Below are 17,005 nucleotides of genomic sequence, written 5' to 3' on the forward strand. Positions count from 1 at the left end.
CTTCCTGTTAAGTTGCCTAGAAGTTTTTAGTTTCTGATTTCTGAGGATCAAAAATCAGATTCTGTGATCTGTAACTTATCCTATTCCTACATTCTGCACAATCAATCATTTTTCTAAGATATGAACAATGGCAAACCGAGACTTTTAGTAATAAATAGAATGCAAAAAGCATGATTAAGGAGTGCCTTATTGTTCACTGCAGAGATACTCCATACCACTTTAGGGACAGACTGTAAACTTTTTTGACTGTATAAGCCATTAGTAAAAACATTTCAGCAATCTCTGAATATATGAATACTTATAAATTATATACATTACCACTGAACTAATACATTATGCATATTAGAAAACATATACAAAAATAAAATCTTAAGAGGTGGAGACTTTAATCAAATAGAAAGAAGCTTTAGTGTTTTTTCCTGCATCTCAGTGAATGCCTTTCACATGCCGTGGGGCTTTGTGCTTCACCTTGGAGACCACATTCTTTAGTATTGCAGCCTGTACTTTCTATCCTCATTTCTCCCCTATCTGAGGTATTACCATTTCCTTCAAAATATTCTTGCTGTTTCCTGTGATTTGTGAAACCGACCTCCTAGGGGCTTTGAACCAGCATTGTGTGAAAATATTCAAGGAAGTACCATGTGTGTTGGCTTCCATCCCCCCCGCAGAAATATCAGAGGCATGTGCTTTGAATTACCTCCTCTGAATCATCATGAAAATATAATCTGCAACTCAGCTTTGAATAAATCAGATTCCTCTGTGACAAGGAAAGACTTACATTAAAAATTCAATTCCCCCCAACATTTCCTATAATAAATCTATATTGTTTTTAAGAGAGATGAATCATAACATAGGTGCAAAAAAACCAGAATTTTATGTGCCTTATAAAAATATACCTTACAGTTAATAATTACTTTACAGGATGACAAATCAGAGTCAGAGTATCTTAAGTCCTTTTTCCAGTACTACACTCACAAAAAAACTTCATTAAAATTGTGTTTGAATAAAAATACTTACGTGCCCCAATGTACTTTCATGGAACAAGTCTTCTGCATTACACCAAATCCCTGCATTTCTTCAGTATCATCAAAGTAGGAACTTAGGATTCCTAACCCTTCCGGTTCAGTAAATAAGTCAATGTGACTAACTCTGTAATCCTGAAAAAATATAGATGCACAGACAGTAAGAATTGCACCATGCATTTAACTCTCTAGTAAGCTCATTCTTCTTCTTCTTACAACTAATCAAAATGAGCTTTAAATATACAAATACATTTCACAGAGCACTTGCCATTTTAGCCCTTTCCTGTTTCCATCCATGAATTAATAATCCACCTATTTTGGGGCAGACACACTTGCTTTAGTTATATAACTCAGTGTTGCATTCAAGCAAAGATCATCAGAAATGTATTTTATTTGAGTTTTGGAATATATTTATTTTTCTCATCCTCACTTGACCCTCCTTGGTCTGGGGTTTTGGTTCCTTTGCTCTGATATAATTATCCAAGCACAGAGACTTTAGTCTGTAGAACGGCTGCTCTTGGAGTCTTCCTCAGCCACTGTTTTGTGTCCATAAGCCCTCCGTTGATTTGTGGTAACTCTCCTTGACTGAGTAAACCTTTATGATACTGGTTTGATCTAAGTCATAAAAGCAAAAGCACACATTCATAGTGATTTACAAATCTCTGTACTTTGGTCATTGTTCCATGCCCTGCATATCTGTGGTCCCAACAGTCTTCAAAAGGCCTCGTCTGGTCGAGTGCCTAAGCATTAATGGAATATTTATTGAACCTCATCTATGCAGCTGAGTTGGGTGAACTGAGCAACAGAAGAAATTTTAACACCTGAATAAGCTCAGATGAGGCTTTTCAAATGTTATCAAAAGGAACAACTCTAATGAACTAAAAAGGTAACCTCTAAAATATATGCTCTGACTTATGTTTATGTTTCAAGAAACCATGCACATGATCTGTAAAGAAAATATAATCCATGACATATCAGGAGCTATAACCATACCCTTTAACATGGCACCATTCAGAAAAATGTACCTCAAGGAAACAAATTAGAAAATTATGAATTACTGGCCGTGCGCAGTGGCTCACACCTGTAATCCCAGCCTTGGGAGGCCGAGGCGGGCAGATCACCTGAGGTCAGGAGTTCAAGAGCAGCCTGGCCAACATGGCGAAACCCCATCTCTACTAAAAACACAAAAATTAGCTGGGCATTGTGGCATGTGCCTGTAATCACAGCTACTGTGGAGGCTGAGGCAGGAGAATCACTTGAACCCCCAGGAGGCAGAAGTTGCAGTGAGCCGAGATTGCACCACTGTACTCCAGCCTGGGTGACAGAGCAAGACTCCATCTCAAAAAAAAGAAAAAGAAAATTATAAATTATTAAATGCACAAAAACATTCTCATGGCATTACTTATAATAGTAAAAAACTAGAAACAACCTTAAGATTCACTGAAAGAAGAAATAACAAATAAATAATGATACCTCATTTATGTACTAAATAATAAATAATGCATTGTTTCAATGGAATATGATATTCAGCTAAACCCTAAACCTATGGTAACATGAAAAGCTTTTGCTACAGTAAGTCTGCTACTGTCAGACAAAACAAGAGATCTCGTTTTCCTTCCCCATCTTCCTGAATGCACCCAAATCCTCACCCCACCAGATTCATACCTTCCCCAGTTCCAATCCCAAAGATGTTACCAAGGGGAGTGTGATTTTCAGGAAAGTGGTATAAAGAGAAAAAAAGGATTGAGAACCACAGTGTTAGGATAGACAGGTGGAACAGCATTGTCCCTGTATTATGATTACAACTGCGGAAAAAGCAAAGGGTAGAAAATTCAAAAAATAAAGGGGGAGAGGGCACTTCATGATGGGAATCAGATGATATTTTTAAACATTGCTTTATTACCAATATTATTTGAGCAGTAAATAAAAACTCTAGGCAAAATATTCCATTAATGAGGACATTTTGAAATAGGGTTTCTGTAGTCTTACTTAGTCTTCTCATATTATATACTTAAAGCAAATAAAAGATAAATCATTTAGCATACCAATTACCACCTAAGTTACTCAGAAATGTTGACCCAGGAAGTAGGCGACACTTTCCTCTGCCAAAACTGTTACTCATCTTTACTCATTCTCACATCAGAATGTTCCTTTTCTCTGTATTGCATCTTGACACTCGTCTCCGTTAAAACTTGGGATTTTAATTTTCTACTTAGAAGACACCATTAATTGCATTTTTAAGGTAAAGAATCATCAAATCCCAAGAGCCACAAAGAAAGGCTCTGACAACACTTTTCTCATCAAATAACAAGAAACCAAGAAATGTTACCTCATCCATAAAGTGGCCTCAAATAGAGCAAGTAATATATTGTTAAATCCACATGAAATCCTAGAGTTGATCAACCAAATTATTTTTGGATTATTTATTTTTCCAAAATAGAATTCCTATAAACCACTCAAAGTAATCACAACTCATACAGCAAACAAAAACACTAAGTAAATGAAAAATCTGTTCATAGATGCAGAACTCATTTAAACCAAGTTATCAGGTAAAATATATTTGGAAGATGGGAATAGAAGGACAGGCATAAAAGATTTACCTTAAGGGTTTATTGTGAAAAATTATCTAACCAATTATGTTTCTTTTTAAATTCTTTAAAGTGTACAAATAAATTTAAAATACAGAAAATACATCCCTAAGGCACCAAATATGTTTCCCAATCACTTATTTCGTGAAATGAACATTTCCCTTTAAGTACGAATCCATAAATATTTGTTGACTAAATAAAATCCAGATTTACCGCAACCTACCTGGACCACATGTCTGATGGAACCAATCACCACCGGCTTATCAGACTCTGCTTCCTCGTGACTTTCCAAAATGTCTTCTACACCCCAGAGACCAGAGAGTTCCAATTCTCCTTCTTCTAAGGGAATGGAGTGCCCTTCAAAATTTGGTTGCTCATACAAAATCCAACTAACAATAAAACACAGCAAAACCATTAGCCAGTCTTGGTGCGAGAGGCTTTGATTACTCAAATATCCTGGCTAATTGCCATTATATATATAGTATATTAGTGGCTAATTATCTAGCAATTAAAATAGCTTAAACTCTCCCTAACACTAATATTTTACTGGGTATAATTAAGTCTCTGATAACTCATGAACTATATCAGGATCTTAGAGAACTTTGGAGTTATCTATATGAATGCTATGGAGCTACTAATGTTCCAAGTAATTGCCAGGTGGTGGAGACTTATAAATGATAATATGTCAGATAAATGGATGTTTACTGTAGTGTTTTTTTGTTTTTTTCTGTCTCTTTTTTTTTTTTTTTGATACAGAGTCTTGCTCTGTTGCCCAGGCTAGAGTGCAGTGGTGCGATCTCGGCTTACTGCAACCTCCACCTCCCAGGTTCAAGCAATTCTCCTGCCTCAGCCGCCCGAGTAGCTGGGATTACAGGAATGTGCCACCAAGCCCGGCTCATTTTTGTATTTTTAGTAGAGACGAGGTTTCCCCATGTTGGCCTGCTGATCTTGAACTCCTGGTCTCAAGTGATCTGCCCACCTCGGCCTCCCAATGTGCTGGAATTACAGGCATGAGCCATCATGTCTGGCCTTTTGTCTCTTCATATGTGTAGAAAACATTTCTCTTAGAGAGATTTTAACTTACATATTACAGTCATATCAATGAATATGTTGGTACAAAAGACTATAGATATGGTAATGGAAAGCATTTTAACAATATTCTTCCGAACAACAGCCAAACACTAAAGAAAAACCTCATGTCAACGTATGGCAGTGTAAATGCTTACGCTTTCGAGAAAAAGAAGCCGACAAAAGTTGCAAAAGAAAGGAAAAAGCACTGTTCTATAAAAACAAAATTTGTGTAAAAAATTGCCACTATTATATATTGCATATTAGTGGCCAATTCTCCAGCAATTAAAATAGCATTTGTCTTCAAATTTAAGAATAAAAGCAAAACTTGTTTTTCTCATGACTATGTTGGAGATATAGGAAAAAATATTAAAATACCTAGAAATCTAACAGGAAAGCTGCTGCATATTTAATCCAATGGAGACCAAAAGAAAATCTTATGGATTTTTAAATCCATAAACATCCAGAGGTCTACCCTCTTTATTTCAAACAAGTTTACAAATAGGCACCAAAAGATAAGTATTATGCCAGATCAGCTATTTCTTTTTTTAAGCTGCCTTTCTCTACTCAGCTTCCTGTGTGTCTCCAAGAGGCAATGAAGTTGATAAAATGATTTCAGAAACTGTCAAAATATTTATTTTTTTCACTAGTTTCTTTACTTAACCAAAACAATCTTTTGTGGAAATATTGGAAAGCAAATTAAATTTTAAGTTAGTGCTGCACTGAACTATCATTAAAAAATTAGAAAAATGCCTTTATAGATTGTTTTGGTTTTTCCTTATAGATTTTTTTTCCTTATTGTTTCTTTACTTTGCCTTTTCCTACGTGTTCTCAAGTTTCCTTATAGATTTTTTAAAAGTCCTTTCTGGTCTATCAACACGACTAGTGCAATTCTTATCAACCTCATTTAAAGGTCATCAACCAAAAGTGTGTTATGGGCCCTGATTTATGATTAGTTCAAAGCAATATTATGGGGAAACATGGGAAAAAGAAGCTTGTTGCACTGTACTGTTTTGATTTTTCTCCCATAAACATGTATCACTGCTATAATCAGAATAATGATTTAAAATGACATTGTTAAGATATGAATCCCTTATCTTACCACGAGTAGTATTTCCTGTGCTTTCCACTGCTAAAGCCATAATTTTAAACTAGTAGTGAGGACTAAAAAGGTAATTAAGCATGTAAAACACAAACATTCAACATCAGGAACTTAAAGTGCCATTCTTACCATCCTCTAACAACTTTTATGAGTATCACTGGAGAGAGGCTCCAAGAACTGCAATCCTGAATGTCACTGAAAACTTCGATGCACTTCTCGGAGACATCGGGTTCACTATATATCACTACCTGCATGAAAACGAAAGTGGTAGCACAATTTGTCATGCTCTAATAGACCAAAATAGAATCAAGGCTAGAAACAGAAAAAAATCTTACCTTTCCAGGTCGGGGATTGAGTTTATTTTGGACACTTCCTCTAAGTGTCTGTAATCAGATGAACAAAAACACAACAAATAATTACAACTTCACATAACAATCCTCTTTTTCCACCCATGATCCTCTAGGTGGATCACACTTATCCCACACTGTATTGATTTTGAAACGTCCACTCTAATCAATGCTAAAGTTGTATTAAAACTCTTTGAGTTCATACTTTTAAATTAAGGTTTTTTCACCTCTACCTGAATTTGCCATTGCAATTTCTCCTAATTTAAATGTCTAGGCTATTTCCACCAATGCTAGAAAATTCAGGGCACGTATGTTTCTTGTCAGTTCACAGAATAAGAACTCAGCTAAGAAATTCTAATTCAAATAATATCAGTATTATATCAAATAAAGAGAAATTATAATATATTAATCACTTTTGTGTTCATATACATACCCTATCTGAATCCATACAAATATTGTTTTCTCATAGTAAATCTATAACCATATAACAACCACTAGTCTAAACAGAAGTGTTTACGGTATATATGGTATATTTCATAATGTACATTGCACATAGTATATTTAATCCCCCTTTTTTTTCTTTTGAGATGGAGTGCAATGGCATCATCTCGGCTCACTGCAACCTCCGTCTGGGTTCAAGCGTTTCTCCTGCCTCAGCCTCCTAAGTAGCTGGGACTACAGGTGCATGCCACCAGCCCAGCTAATTTTTGTATTTTTCTTTTAGTAGAGATGGGGTTTCACCATGTTGGCTAGGATGGTTTCGATCTCTTGACCTCGTGATCCGCCTGCCTCGGCCTCCCAAAGTGCTGGGATTATAGGTGTGAGCCACCAAGCCCAGCCTAATCTTGCTTTTTTGATAGACAAAATGCATTTTAATATGGCTCCAAAACTAATCATTTTCAAGACCATCTGACAAGACCAGTAAAACCAGAAATTCATAAGATAATAAAATAGTAATTATACATGTAAAAATATTACAAAATATGAACTACTTTCAATGCTGACTAGGATGCCTATTTTAGGAACTGCCTTTGCTCTGACTGCTCTTGCATCACACCAGAGTGTAGATATGGCCAGAAGACCACAAAAGGCTGGGGTGCGGTGGCTCACGCCTGTAATCCCAGCACTTTGGGAGGCCGAGGTGGGCAGATCACCTGAGGTCAGGAGTTCGAGATCAGCATGGCCAACATGGCAGAACCCTGTCTCTACTAAAAACACAAAAATTAGCCAGACGTGGTGGTGCTCACTTATAATCTCAGCTACTTGGGAGGCTGAGACATGAAAATCGCTTGAACCTGGAAGGCGGAGAGGTTGCAGGGAGCCAAGAACTGCCACTGCACTCTAGCTTGGGTGACAGAGCAAGATTCTGTCTCTTAAAAAAAAAAAAAAGTCCATAAGGGCCCCCCTAGAGCATTATCAGAAGCCAAATGGTATATACCTATTTATGCATATATATACATTAGAAGTAGATAAACTGAAGAAAAAGCCTAAAATTTAAAACAAAATTCAGGTAAAACTTTCATGATTGAATAGTTATACAATCAATAAAAGCCCAGGACCTAAAGAAAGGCCATTATTTTTTAATCATAAAAAGGCCTAGAAAAAGTATAAAGATTTTATTTTTCCTTTTTATGTCATTTGACTTGATTTTTATAAGGAAACTGTATATTCTGTTATCAGCTTTGTCAGACTGTAGTTAAATAAGGAAAGTGATCTAAGAACAATTAAAAAGAACAAAGCAGTAATGAATGGGAAGTGGACCAGTGGAAATTTTGTGCTTGAGAGAAACAGTTAAGAATTTTATGATTTCTGGGTACCATAGGCTGATTCAGTCTTATTTGTTTATAGGAGTGGTTCTCAAAGTGTGGTTCAGAGGCCAGTGGGGGGTCTCCAAGATCCTTTCAGGTAGTCCATGAGATCAAAACTATTTTCATAATAAGAAGAGGTCATCTGCCTTTTTCATCTCTTTCTCAAATGTGCAGTGGAGTACAAGGCTCCATGATGTGTGATGGCATCGTTGCTCTGAGCACTGCTGCAGTGTGCACTTGTATGTTCTGGTGTTTTCCAATTTTCTCAGCAATTATTTCTAATATAATCAATTCTGATAGGCAGAACCCATACAAACAAAAGCTCATTGGGGTTCTTAATCATTTTTAAATGTAAAGGGTCCTAACACCAAACATCTGAAACCCAAACTTTACGAAAGTTTATGAAATCACATGAAAAAGGGATCTGCACCTCTGCTGGAAACCCAACCATATATTTTGAAAGAGCTTGCAACATCACATTCTCTGACAGGACTGTAGCAAAAGCCAATATAATACATTGAACTATGCTGCAGTACCCTGTACAGACCAGGAAAAGTGCAAGGTATTTTCTGCCTGGATAAACTGGGCTGGATTGCGGTCCACACTTGCCAGACAGCCGGGTTCACAGGACGGACCACCAGAATACAAGCCCCACTCAGGCTTCTAGCCTGGCAGAGCTGATCACTAAACTCATATCCCACCTTCCTTTCTCATAGTCCTCCCTTACCTTAAATAAGCTTGGTAACAAAAAGGCACAAATTCACATCAAAAACTGAGTAAAGTAAACATCTTCTGAAGAGAGATAAAAGAAGATGCAGAAATCAAAATTATTCCCCAAAATCATGTTTTGCTGTCTTCTCTCTAATATTTAAGATCCAATGAAAACCAAAATTCTTTACTCCCCACAGCTTTGCAGGGGAAAAAAAATATTTCCCTAATGAAAACTAATTCCCAATAAGGAGAAAATACTTTCTCAATTGCATAGGACAAACACCTATTGCTACTTATGGGAAAAAAGAGTGAATCTCATAGAGATAAGGATTAAGAAAAAGTTTCCCTGGCTGGGGACTTCCCAAATAGAGGAAGCTGCTTCACAGATCTTCAGAATTCTAAGTATAGCACTGAGCACTTTTACATAGAATAGGTAAGAAAAAGCATCTTGTCTGTCTCTGAACTCCACAAGTTTACCTATAGCTTTCACAATACAACATATAAATTCACATGTGCCTTAAAAGATCACATGCCAGCCAGTCAAGATGGCTCACACCGGGTAATCCCAACACTTTGGGAGGCCGAGGCAGATGGATCACGAGGTCAGGAGTTCGAGACCAGCTCGGCCAATATGGTAAAACCCCCGTATTTGTATTTTTAGTTTTTACTAAAAATTTGTATTTTTTGTATTTTTGTATTTTTAGTTTTTACTAAAAATACAAAAATTATCCAGGCGTGGTGGCACGCACCTGTATTCCCTGCTACTAGGGAAGCAGAGGCAGAAGAATCACTTGATCCCAGGAGGCGGAGGTTGCAGTGAGCTGAGATTGCGTCACTGCACTCCAGCCTGGGCGACAGAGCAAGACTCTGCCTCAAAAAAAAAAAAAAAAAAATCATGCGCCTTAAAACATTTGTAGCTTTATCTCCCTGCAAGACTACAGAGGCCTTCAGTGAAGATTCTTAGTACATTTTTTTCTTGCCTTCTAACAGTCTCTTGTACATTGCAGGTTTTCAAATATGTGATGAATGAATAAAAACTATAGCGCATGAGTTTAACCATTTCTAAAAGAATAACAGGAGTTGCTCATCATCCCTCTCTTCCCTTGCTTTATAAATACCCCAAATAAATAATAATACATTGCTACTTACCATTGTGTCTGATAATGACATTCCAGAAAAAGAAATGCCTGGGTCATACCGGCTTGATTTGAAAAGACCCATGAAGTCGGTGTCACTGTTTCCGCAGTTTGGCAAGTTTGATTTAAGAACATTTTCAGTATGATTAGCCTTTTCCATATCATCGTTCTTCAGTTTTGAAAATTCAGAAAATTTAGTTTCCAGCAAGTGTAGGTTGCTTCGTGAATCCAGATCTTCTTTATCTTCTTTGGTTTTCTCTTTTTGCGGGTATTTTTCCATGTGGCTTGGACTTTTCAAACTGGAGTGTGATGTACTTGACGAGTTGAAACTGAAGACCTTTAAGGAGTTGTCGGGTAGATTTGGCTGTTCTTTGTTCAAACCACAGGGCGGGGCACCCTCAGTCGTGGGCTGTGACACTGAAGACTGAGATAGGGAACCGTTCTGAGAAGTACTGAAAGCCGTGGTCATAGTGTTGACTGATGTCACAGAAGGAGAAAAGATTTTGTCTTGTGGTAAGGAAGATAACAAGCTTGAGAAAAGTGCACTTTTTTCTAGTCTCGATCTCTTAATGCTACCACTTGTGATGTCCCTGTTCTCTTTGTCATTGATTTCTGGCATCACCAGAGGCTCACTGTTCCCATTAGTGTTGGTGTGCAGGGACTTGAAGAGGACACTCTGTTCAGCAGATGCACGTTTGGGTCTCAGTTGGGATTTTGTGTCAAGGCTCTGCATTAAATGTAAAGCCGGGGACATTTCTGGCTGACTTTCCTTCTTCTTCCCCAAACCAAAGGTAAACACATTGGGATCAAACACCTTTTCTAAATGGTCTTCATGAATAGGAGGCATGGCAAAGTGAGGAGCAGGAGAATTTGGCATCCTGGCCTTCTTTCTTTTCATGGGCATACAAACTGCACTATCCATCTGTTTTATAATTTCAGTGAATTTTTCCATATCAGAAGAAGAATCAAATACACTGTCATCACTACCAGCAGAAATGTTCAAAAAACCGGCAGGGCTATGCCAGCCGTGTCTAACAGTCTGATCTGGCTTTTGAGGAGTGTCTAAGTGATTTCCACTGCTGGGAGAGTTGGTGGGACTAGATTCAGTCATCAGGGGTGTTCTGTTGCCCTGACTTTGAGCCTGAATAGGCAAAGTTTTCTCTGATGCTGGTGGCACAACTTGTGGGCCAGATTTTGCCGCGAGCTCTGCTGTGCAATGAGAGTGTTCGGGTGACATGCTCTTATTGCCCAGTACTTCCTCTTGTAGGGGAGCACAACTTGCAACGGAAACCACTTCAGGTTCATTACTGTGACAAGTTGGCAACTGCACTTCTCTAACTTCAGAGCTCTCTGGGATGACCTGGGAGCTCACATCCTGGGTGCTCTCCACGGGGAGCACGAAGGACCTGACCTGGACGAGGACTCTGGATGGACACTCACTTCCCACAGCTTCTGGACTATGCTCTGTGGACAAAGGAGGGTTTGTCTCTCCTCCAAGTTCTGAAAGTGGCATTTTCTCATTGTTCTGATGAGACACAGGCAAAACACGTCCTTTGTGATTTTCTGACACTCTCAGATCAGTGCACGGAAAACTGCTTATGGGCGATTGAACACATGTGTCTTTGGCAACATCCCCAGGAGTGGGTGCAGACAGTGAAAGAGAAGGCTCAGGAGATGACTCAGTAGGGGCCTGTGAGTCAGAAGATGTATGCTGTGGCTTTGGCATGGCTGCTGGGGGTAAATCTTTGGTATCCACAGTGATGGGGATGTCTTGTGCTGCATTGGTTACATTTTCAAGTACAAGTCTTTTGCTGTCTGCAGCCTCTGAGTCCTTCTCTAAGAGCTTATGATCTTTGACAGGAATCAGAGCAGAAGCCACTGGTTCTGAAGGGCAGCCAGCATCTATTTGCACATCTGCTTTATCATCTTGGTTAGGTTGAGGACCAAGAGCTTGATTCTCAGAAGGGTCTCCATTCATTCCTCCGGTTGCTGGTAGAATCTCTTCTTCCGAGAGAGTAACTTTGGTTTCTACAGCAGTTTCCTTCACCAGCACACCACTCTGGGGACTGTTTGGCATTACTTTCTTTTCAGGTTGCTCCATTTCTTTGGCTTTTTTGGCTAAATTCAGCTTCGCCCTCCCAACAAACGTTTTACTAGAGGCAGGAGTGTTCCTTGTGCCTCGAATGTCAGTGTGTCTTGGGCTACTGTTTGCCCGTTTGTTTTCAAATAAGGAGATTTTGGTGGCAGTGTTGCCTTTGTGAACTGGCTGGCTAAATGGATTGTGCTCATTTCCCAAACTGTCAAGATTCTTAGGGGTTTTAAGATTTAGTTCCACATGTTTGGGCTTGGCAGGGCTGTGAGGAAAAAGCAGGAAGACAAAGTTATTGACCTAGTTTTAAAAAGTGAACACACAAACCAACTAATTATAAAACTATGAAAAGCCAACGTCTCCCTGATATATAACATTTGGAGTGTGTTGTGTGTGTGTGTGCGCGCACACATGTGTTTTTAAGACAAGGTCTTGCTCTGTCGCGAAGGCTGGAGTACAGCAGTGTGATCATCGATTGCTGCAGCCTGAAACTCCTGGGCTCAGGCAATCCTCCTGCTACAGCCTCTCAGGTAGCTGGGACTACAGGCACATACCACACACCCAACTAATTTCTTTATTTTTATTTTTTGTAGAATGGGGTCTATGTCACCCAGACTGGTGTCTCAAACTCCTGGCTTCAAGCAACCCTCCCATCTTGACCTCCCCAAGTGCTGGGATTACAGGCATGAGCCACCATTCTCTGCCACATTTGTTTTTTAATGAAACTATTTTTAAATAGTCCTAAGTACACTATCAACTATTTTTAATGGGTGTTTTGCTTGCATATGAGGGATCGGAAGATTATGTAGCCAAGAAACTCTAGGGATGAGGGAGGAACCAATTTATTGAGCACCTAGCATGTATGCACAGTGCTTGGCACTAGGGTTGGAAGACACCTTAAGGCCTGAAGAACATTAGAAGAAATTTAAATATTTAATGCATTCCCATACTCCAACATCAATTATGTATTTTTATTTTAGCATAACTTTTTAAGTATTATCTCAAAAGGATAGATTTTAAAAATTCATCTACTATTGACCTCTTTGGATATTTTATTCCTCTCATCCTTCCCCCATAAGATTTTCTCTGATTATAAGTGTGTTCACTATAGCAACTTTGGATAATATTTAAAAATCACTGAGGCCGGGCGCGGTGGCTCAAGCCTGTAATCCCAGCACTTTGGGAGGCCGAGACGGGCGGATCACGAGGTCAGGAGATCGAGACCATCCTGGCTAACACGGTGAAACCCCGTCTCTACTAAAAAATACAAAAAACTAGCCGGGCGAGGTGGCGGGTGCCTGTAGTCCCAGCTACTCGGGAGGCTGAGGCAGGAGAATGGCGTAAACCCGGGAGGCGGAGCTTGCAGTGAGCTGAGATCCGGCCACTGCACTCCAGCCTGGACCACAAAGCGAGACTCCGTCTCGGAAAAAAAAAAAAAAAAAAAAAAAAAAATCACTGATAATCCTACCAGTCAGAGAATATCCCTGTTAACATTTTTAAACATTTCTAATGTTTTTATAGGCATAATTAAATATTTTGAATAGAATTGAGATTATTCTGTTCATATAATTTGATATCTTGCTTTTTCAAGAAATAAAATGACTTAACCTTATAGTTAACATTTTTCAGATTACCAAAAAATTTGTTTGAAAAGCTGTCTTAATGCTGCATGGAAGTCCATCATATGGATGTACCATCATTTACGTATCAATTATGCAGCTGTTGGTTTTCTCACCACTTCTTGGGCAAGAGAGTCTCCCCTTTCTCTGTCACATTTCTTGGGTATAGTTACCCCCAGTGGAAATAATAAGTCTTTGAATGTACACAGTGCTTTCTTTCAGAGAAACAAATGTGCTCTGTTTGGCATTCTCTGGCTCTGGTCCTGGCTTTTATGCTAATTATCTGTGTGAACCTGGTCAAGTTACTTTACCTCTCTGGACTGTACCTTCTTCATCTTTAAAAAAATGAGATGGTTTAGAACAGAGTTGTTTTTATTTCCCCCAACTTACAGTTGAAGGAATCCCTGGGGTTTTCTTCAAGGGCTACAGTTGGGGAAAGTAGGGACAGGGATGGGGCTGTCCACTCTCCTTTCAACCAGAATCACTCCCAGTATCTGTTTTATTTATTGCTCCTATTTAAACTTTCTTAGAAGAAAGGGTTCCACAGCATATATATATATATATATATATATTTATAGATATATATCTATATATTTATATATAAATATATATTTTATATATAAATATATCCTATTTATAGATATATAGATATATATCTATATATTTATATATTTATCTATATATATCTATAGATATATATCTATATACTTATATAGATATCTATATATCTACATATCTATCTATATCTATCTATATATATCTACATATATAGATCGATCGATCTATCTATCTATCTATCTATCTATCTATCTATCTATCTATCTATCTATATCTCCCAGCACTTTGGGAGGTGAAGGAGGGAGGATTGCTTGAGCCAAGGGGTTCAAGACCAGCCTGAGCAACATACTGAGACCCAGTCTCTACAAAAAAAAAAAAAAAAAAAAAATTATAGTCCCAGCTACTCCAAAGGCAGAGGTGGGAGATAACTTGAGTCCAGAAGATCAAGGCTGCAGTGAGCTATGGTTGTGCCACTGCACTCCAGCTTAGGTGACAAAGCAAGACTCTGTCTCAACAACAACAACAAAAGTCTAAACCATTGGTCTAGTGGTTTATAAAATGGGAGAGATAAAGCATAACCACTAACAGTCACTGATTGTCAAGAACTTGAGAAATGCTTCATCGGGCTCACCTAATTCATATACAACTTTATACATTCTATTTTTGGCTGAGGAAGTTGAGGCGTCAAGAAGGAACTTGCCTGAGGTTATGCAGCTAATAAGTGACAGGGCCACAATTTGAAGCCAGGTGCTCTGGTTTCAGATGCCATGCTCCTAACCACTAAACTATTCTACTTCTTCAGATAGGCTTGGACTATACCCGCCTGGACGAGCTCCTCTGGTTCTTTCCATCTTTATCATTTAAAGTCAGTGAATTATCATGAGATCCATAACATAACATAGACTTTAGAGGCCACTTTGATAATAAGAACATACAAGTGGAGACACTGAAATCCCATGCTGCCTCTCCTTCATGGACTTGGCCTTCATGAAGCTTGGGCCTGGCTAGGTGCAGTGGCTCATGCTTGTAATCCCTACACTTTGGGAGGCCAAAGTGGGTGGATCACTTGAGATCAGGAGTTCCGAGACTTGCCTGGCCAACATGGTGAAACCTTGCCTCTACTAAAAATACAAAAATTGTCGGGTGTGGTGGCACATGCCTGTAATCCCAGCTACTTGGGAGGCTGAGGCTGGAGAATTGCTTAAACTCGGGAGGTGGAGGTTGCAGTGAGCCAAGATTGTGCCACTACACTCCAGCCTGGGCAACAGAGTGAGACCCTGTCTCAAAAAAAAAAAAAAAAAAAAAAAGAAGCTTGGGCCTAAGGAGCTTCTAGAAGGGACAGGCAGTATGACTGCTGGTGAGTCACCTTATCCTTCTGGATAAAATAAAACTGGGCTGGATACCATCAAGTCCTCTCCAAAAGCAGCACTGAGAATTTAGATTTTAATTTTTTCAAATTTTATTTGATACTAAATTTGAGGCTGGGATCAGTGTCTACTGCCTGTAATCCTGGCATTTTGGGAGGCTGAGGCAGGTGGATCACTTGAACCCCAGAATTTGAGACCAGCCTGGGGAACATGGCAAAATCTTGTCTCTAAATAAATACAAAAATTAGCCAGACATGGTGGTGCACCTGTAGTCCCTGCTACTAGGGAGGCTGAGGTGGGAGGATCACCTGAGCCTGGGAAAGTCCAGGCTACAGTGAGCCATGATCATGCCACTGCAATCCAGCCTGGGTAACAGAGTGAGACCCTATCTCAAAAATAAATAAATAAATAAATAAATAAATAAATAAATAAATTTGATCTCTGCTCATAAATTTCTCCCAGGTATTGCTTTCCCCAATATCTCCATAAGATACTTAGGCTCCGTTATTGCATGCCCATATCTTAAATTTAAAAGGAAAATTAATTTATAAGCATTTCCTTAAAGATCAAATTATGAAACCAGTGAGATGATTAGAAATAGAAAGCTTCAATTTGCTATCAGTTAATGAGGGATGGTCACATACCAGAGAATATACTTTTTAAAAATTCTCACTAATGAGTTCAAGGAAGGGTACTCAATTCAAACATCGTAGTGTATCTTATGATGTAAATAGGAAACACTACAGGTTAGCAGGCTACCTTAAGGACAGGAAACACATATCTGCACATTAAAGATTTACACCAAGATCAAAATAAATTTTACAACCAAACTTTCTGTGCTATTAAGTTGTGCTACCAAGAGTCACTACAATTAACCTAGTTCAGACTGATTAAAAGGAAGGCTCCTATAATTCATGTTGTAATGCCTTCATTATGAGAGAGGGGAAAATAATTTGGAGTCCAAAAAGCCATAGTTCTATTATAAGAGGAAAATTCTTCTTATTCTACATATACCATTTTAAGAATTTCAACATTCAGCACTTAGTAGAGAACTTGAAGGAATAATTTTTCTAACAGCATAAAGAAACATGTTACTTCAGTGGCATTATTTTTCAGGGAATATGAAATAGTTTTTCTAACTCTTCAGTCTCAAATTGTTTTAAAGAATAATCTGATTAACATCTTGCGATACGGTCATAGGAAGAATTAAAGGGTCTGAAAAAACCATCAGTCACAAAGAAATGGGTCAAAGGACTAGAAATAATTATTAATTTTTAAGTCAATAATTTGCCAAATGACCATGTGCAAGGCACCGTGCAAAACAAATACATTGAATGTCTGGTAAAGAAAATTTTTAGGTAGAAATTAATCAGAACTAGGAAAGAGACATTTGGTTTAGTTCTATTACAGAGAACAGCACACGAAGAATTTCATTGTGAGATCATCTTTCCTGTTTGTTTAGCCTACTCTTTCGCAGTGTAACATTTCTGGTTTTTCTACTGGTGTCTTCTGATTGGAAGACAGGTGAACCATCCTTCTTAAGGTACACAGCAATGTTTCTCTAAGGCTCACATTTAGGAGGCTTTAGCA

General features: G+C 38.5%; 1 protein-coding gene across 2 annotated transcripts in view; it reads right to left on the reverse strand.

The window, feature by feature from the left end:
* Nucleotides 1–17,005, reverse strand: part of CRYBG1 (crystallin beta-gamma domain containing 1) — a 214,597-nt gene that overhangs the window by 38,009 nt on the left and 159,583 nt on the right. For both annotated transcript variants that reach the window (XM_077999635.1, XM_015137008.3), the window contains 5 exons: nucleotides 9,796–12,136; nucleotides 6,116–6,163; nucleotides 5,910–6,028; nucleotides 3,834–3,999; nucleotides 1,018–1,157 (listed from right to left, as the gene is read on the reverse strand). In XM_077999635.1, coding sequence (XP_077855761.1) covers nucleotides 1,018–1,157; nucleotides 3,834–3,999; nucleotides 5,910–6,028; nucleotides 6,116–6,163; nucleotides 9,796–12,136 — 2,814 coding nt within the window. The remainder of the gene's footprint in view (nucleotides 1–1,017; nucleotides 1,158–3,833; nucleotides 4,000–5,909; nucleotides 6,029–6,115; nucleotides 6,164–9,795; nucleotides 12,137–17,005) is intronic.

This window comes from Macaca mulatta, chromosome 4 (genome assembly GCF_049350105.2).
Source record: "Macaca mulatta isolate MMU2019108-1 chromosome 4, T2T-MMU8v2.0, whole genome shotgun sequence".
Taxonomy (NCBI): Eukaryota; Metazoa; Chordata; class Mammalia; order Primates; family Cercopithecidae; genus Macaca; species Macaca mulatta.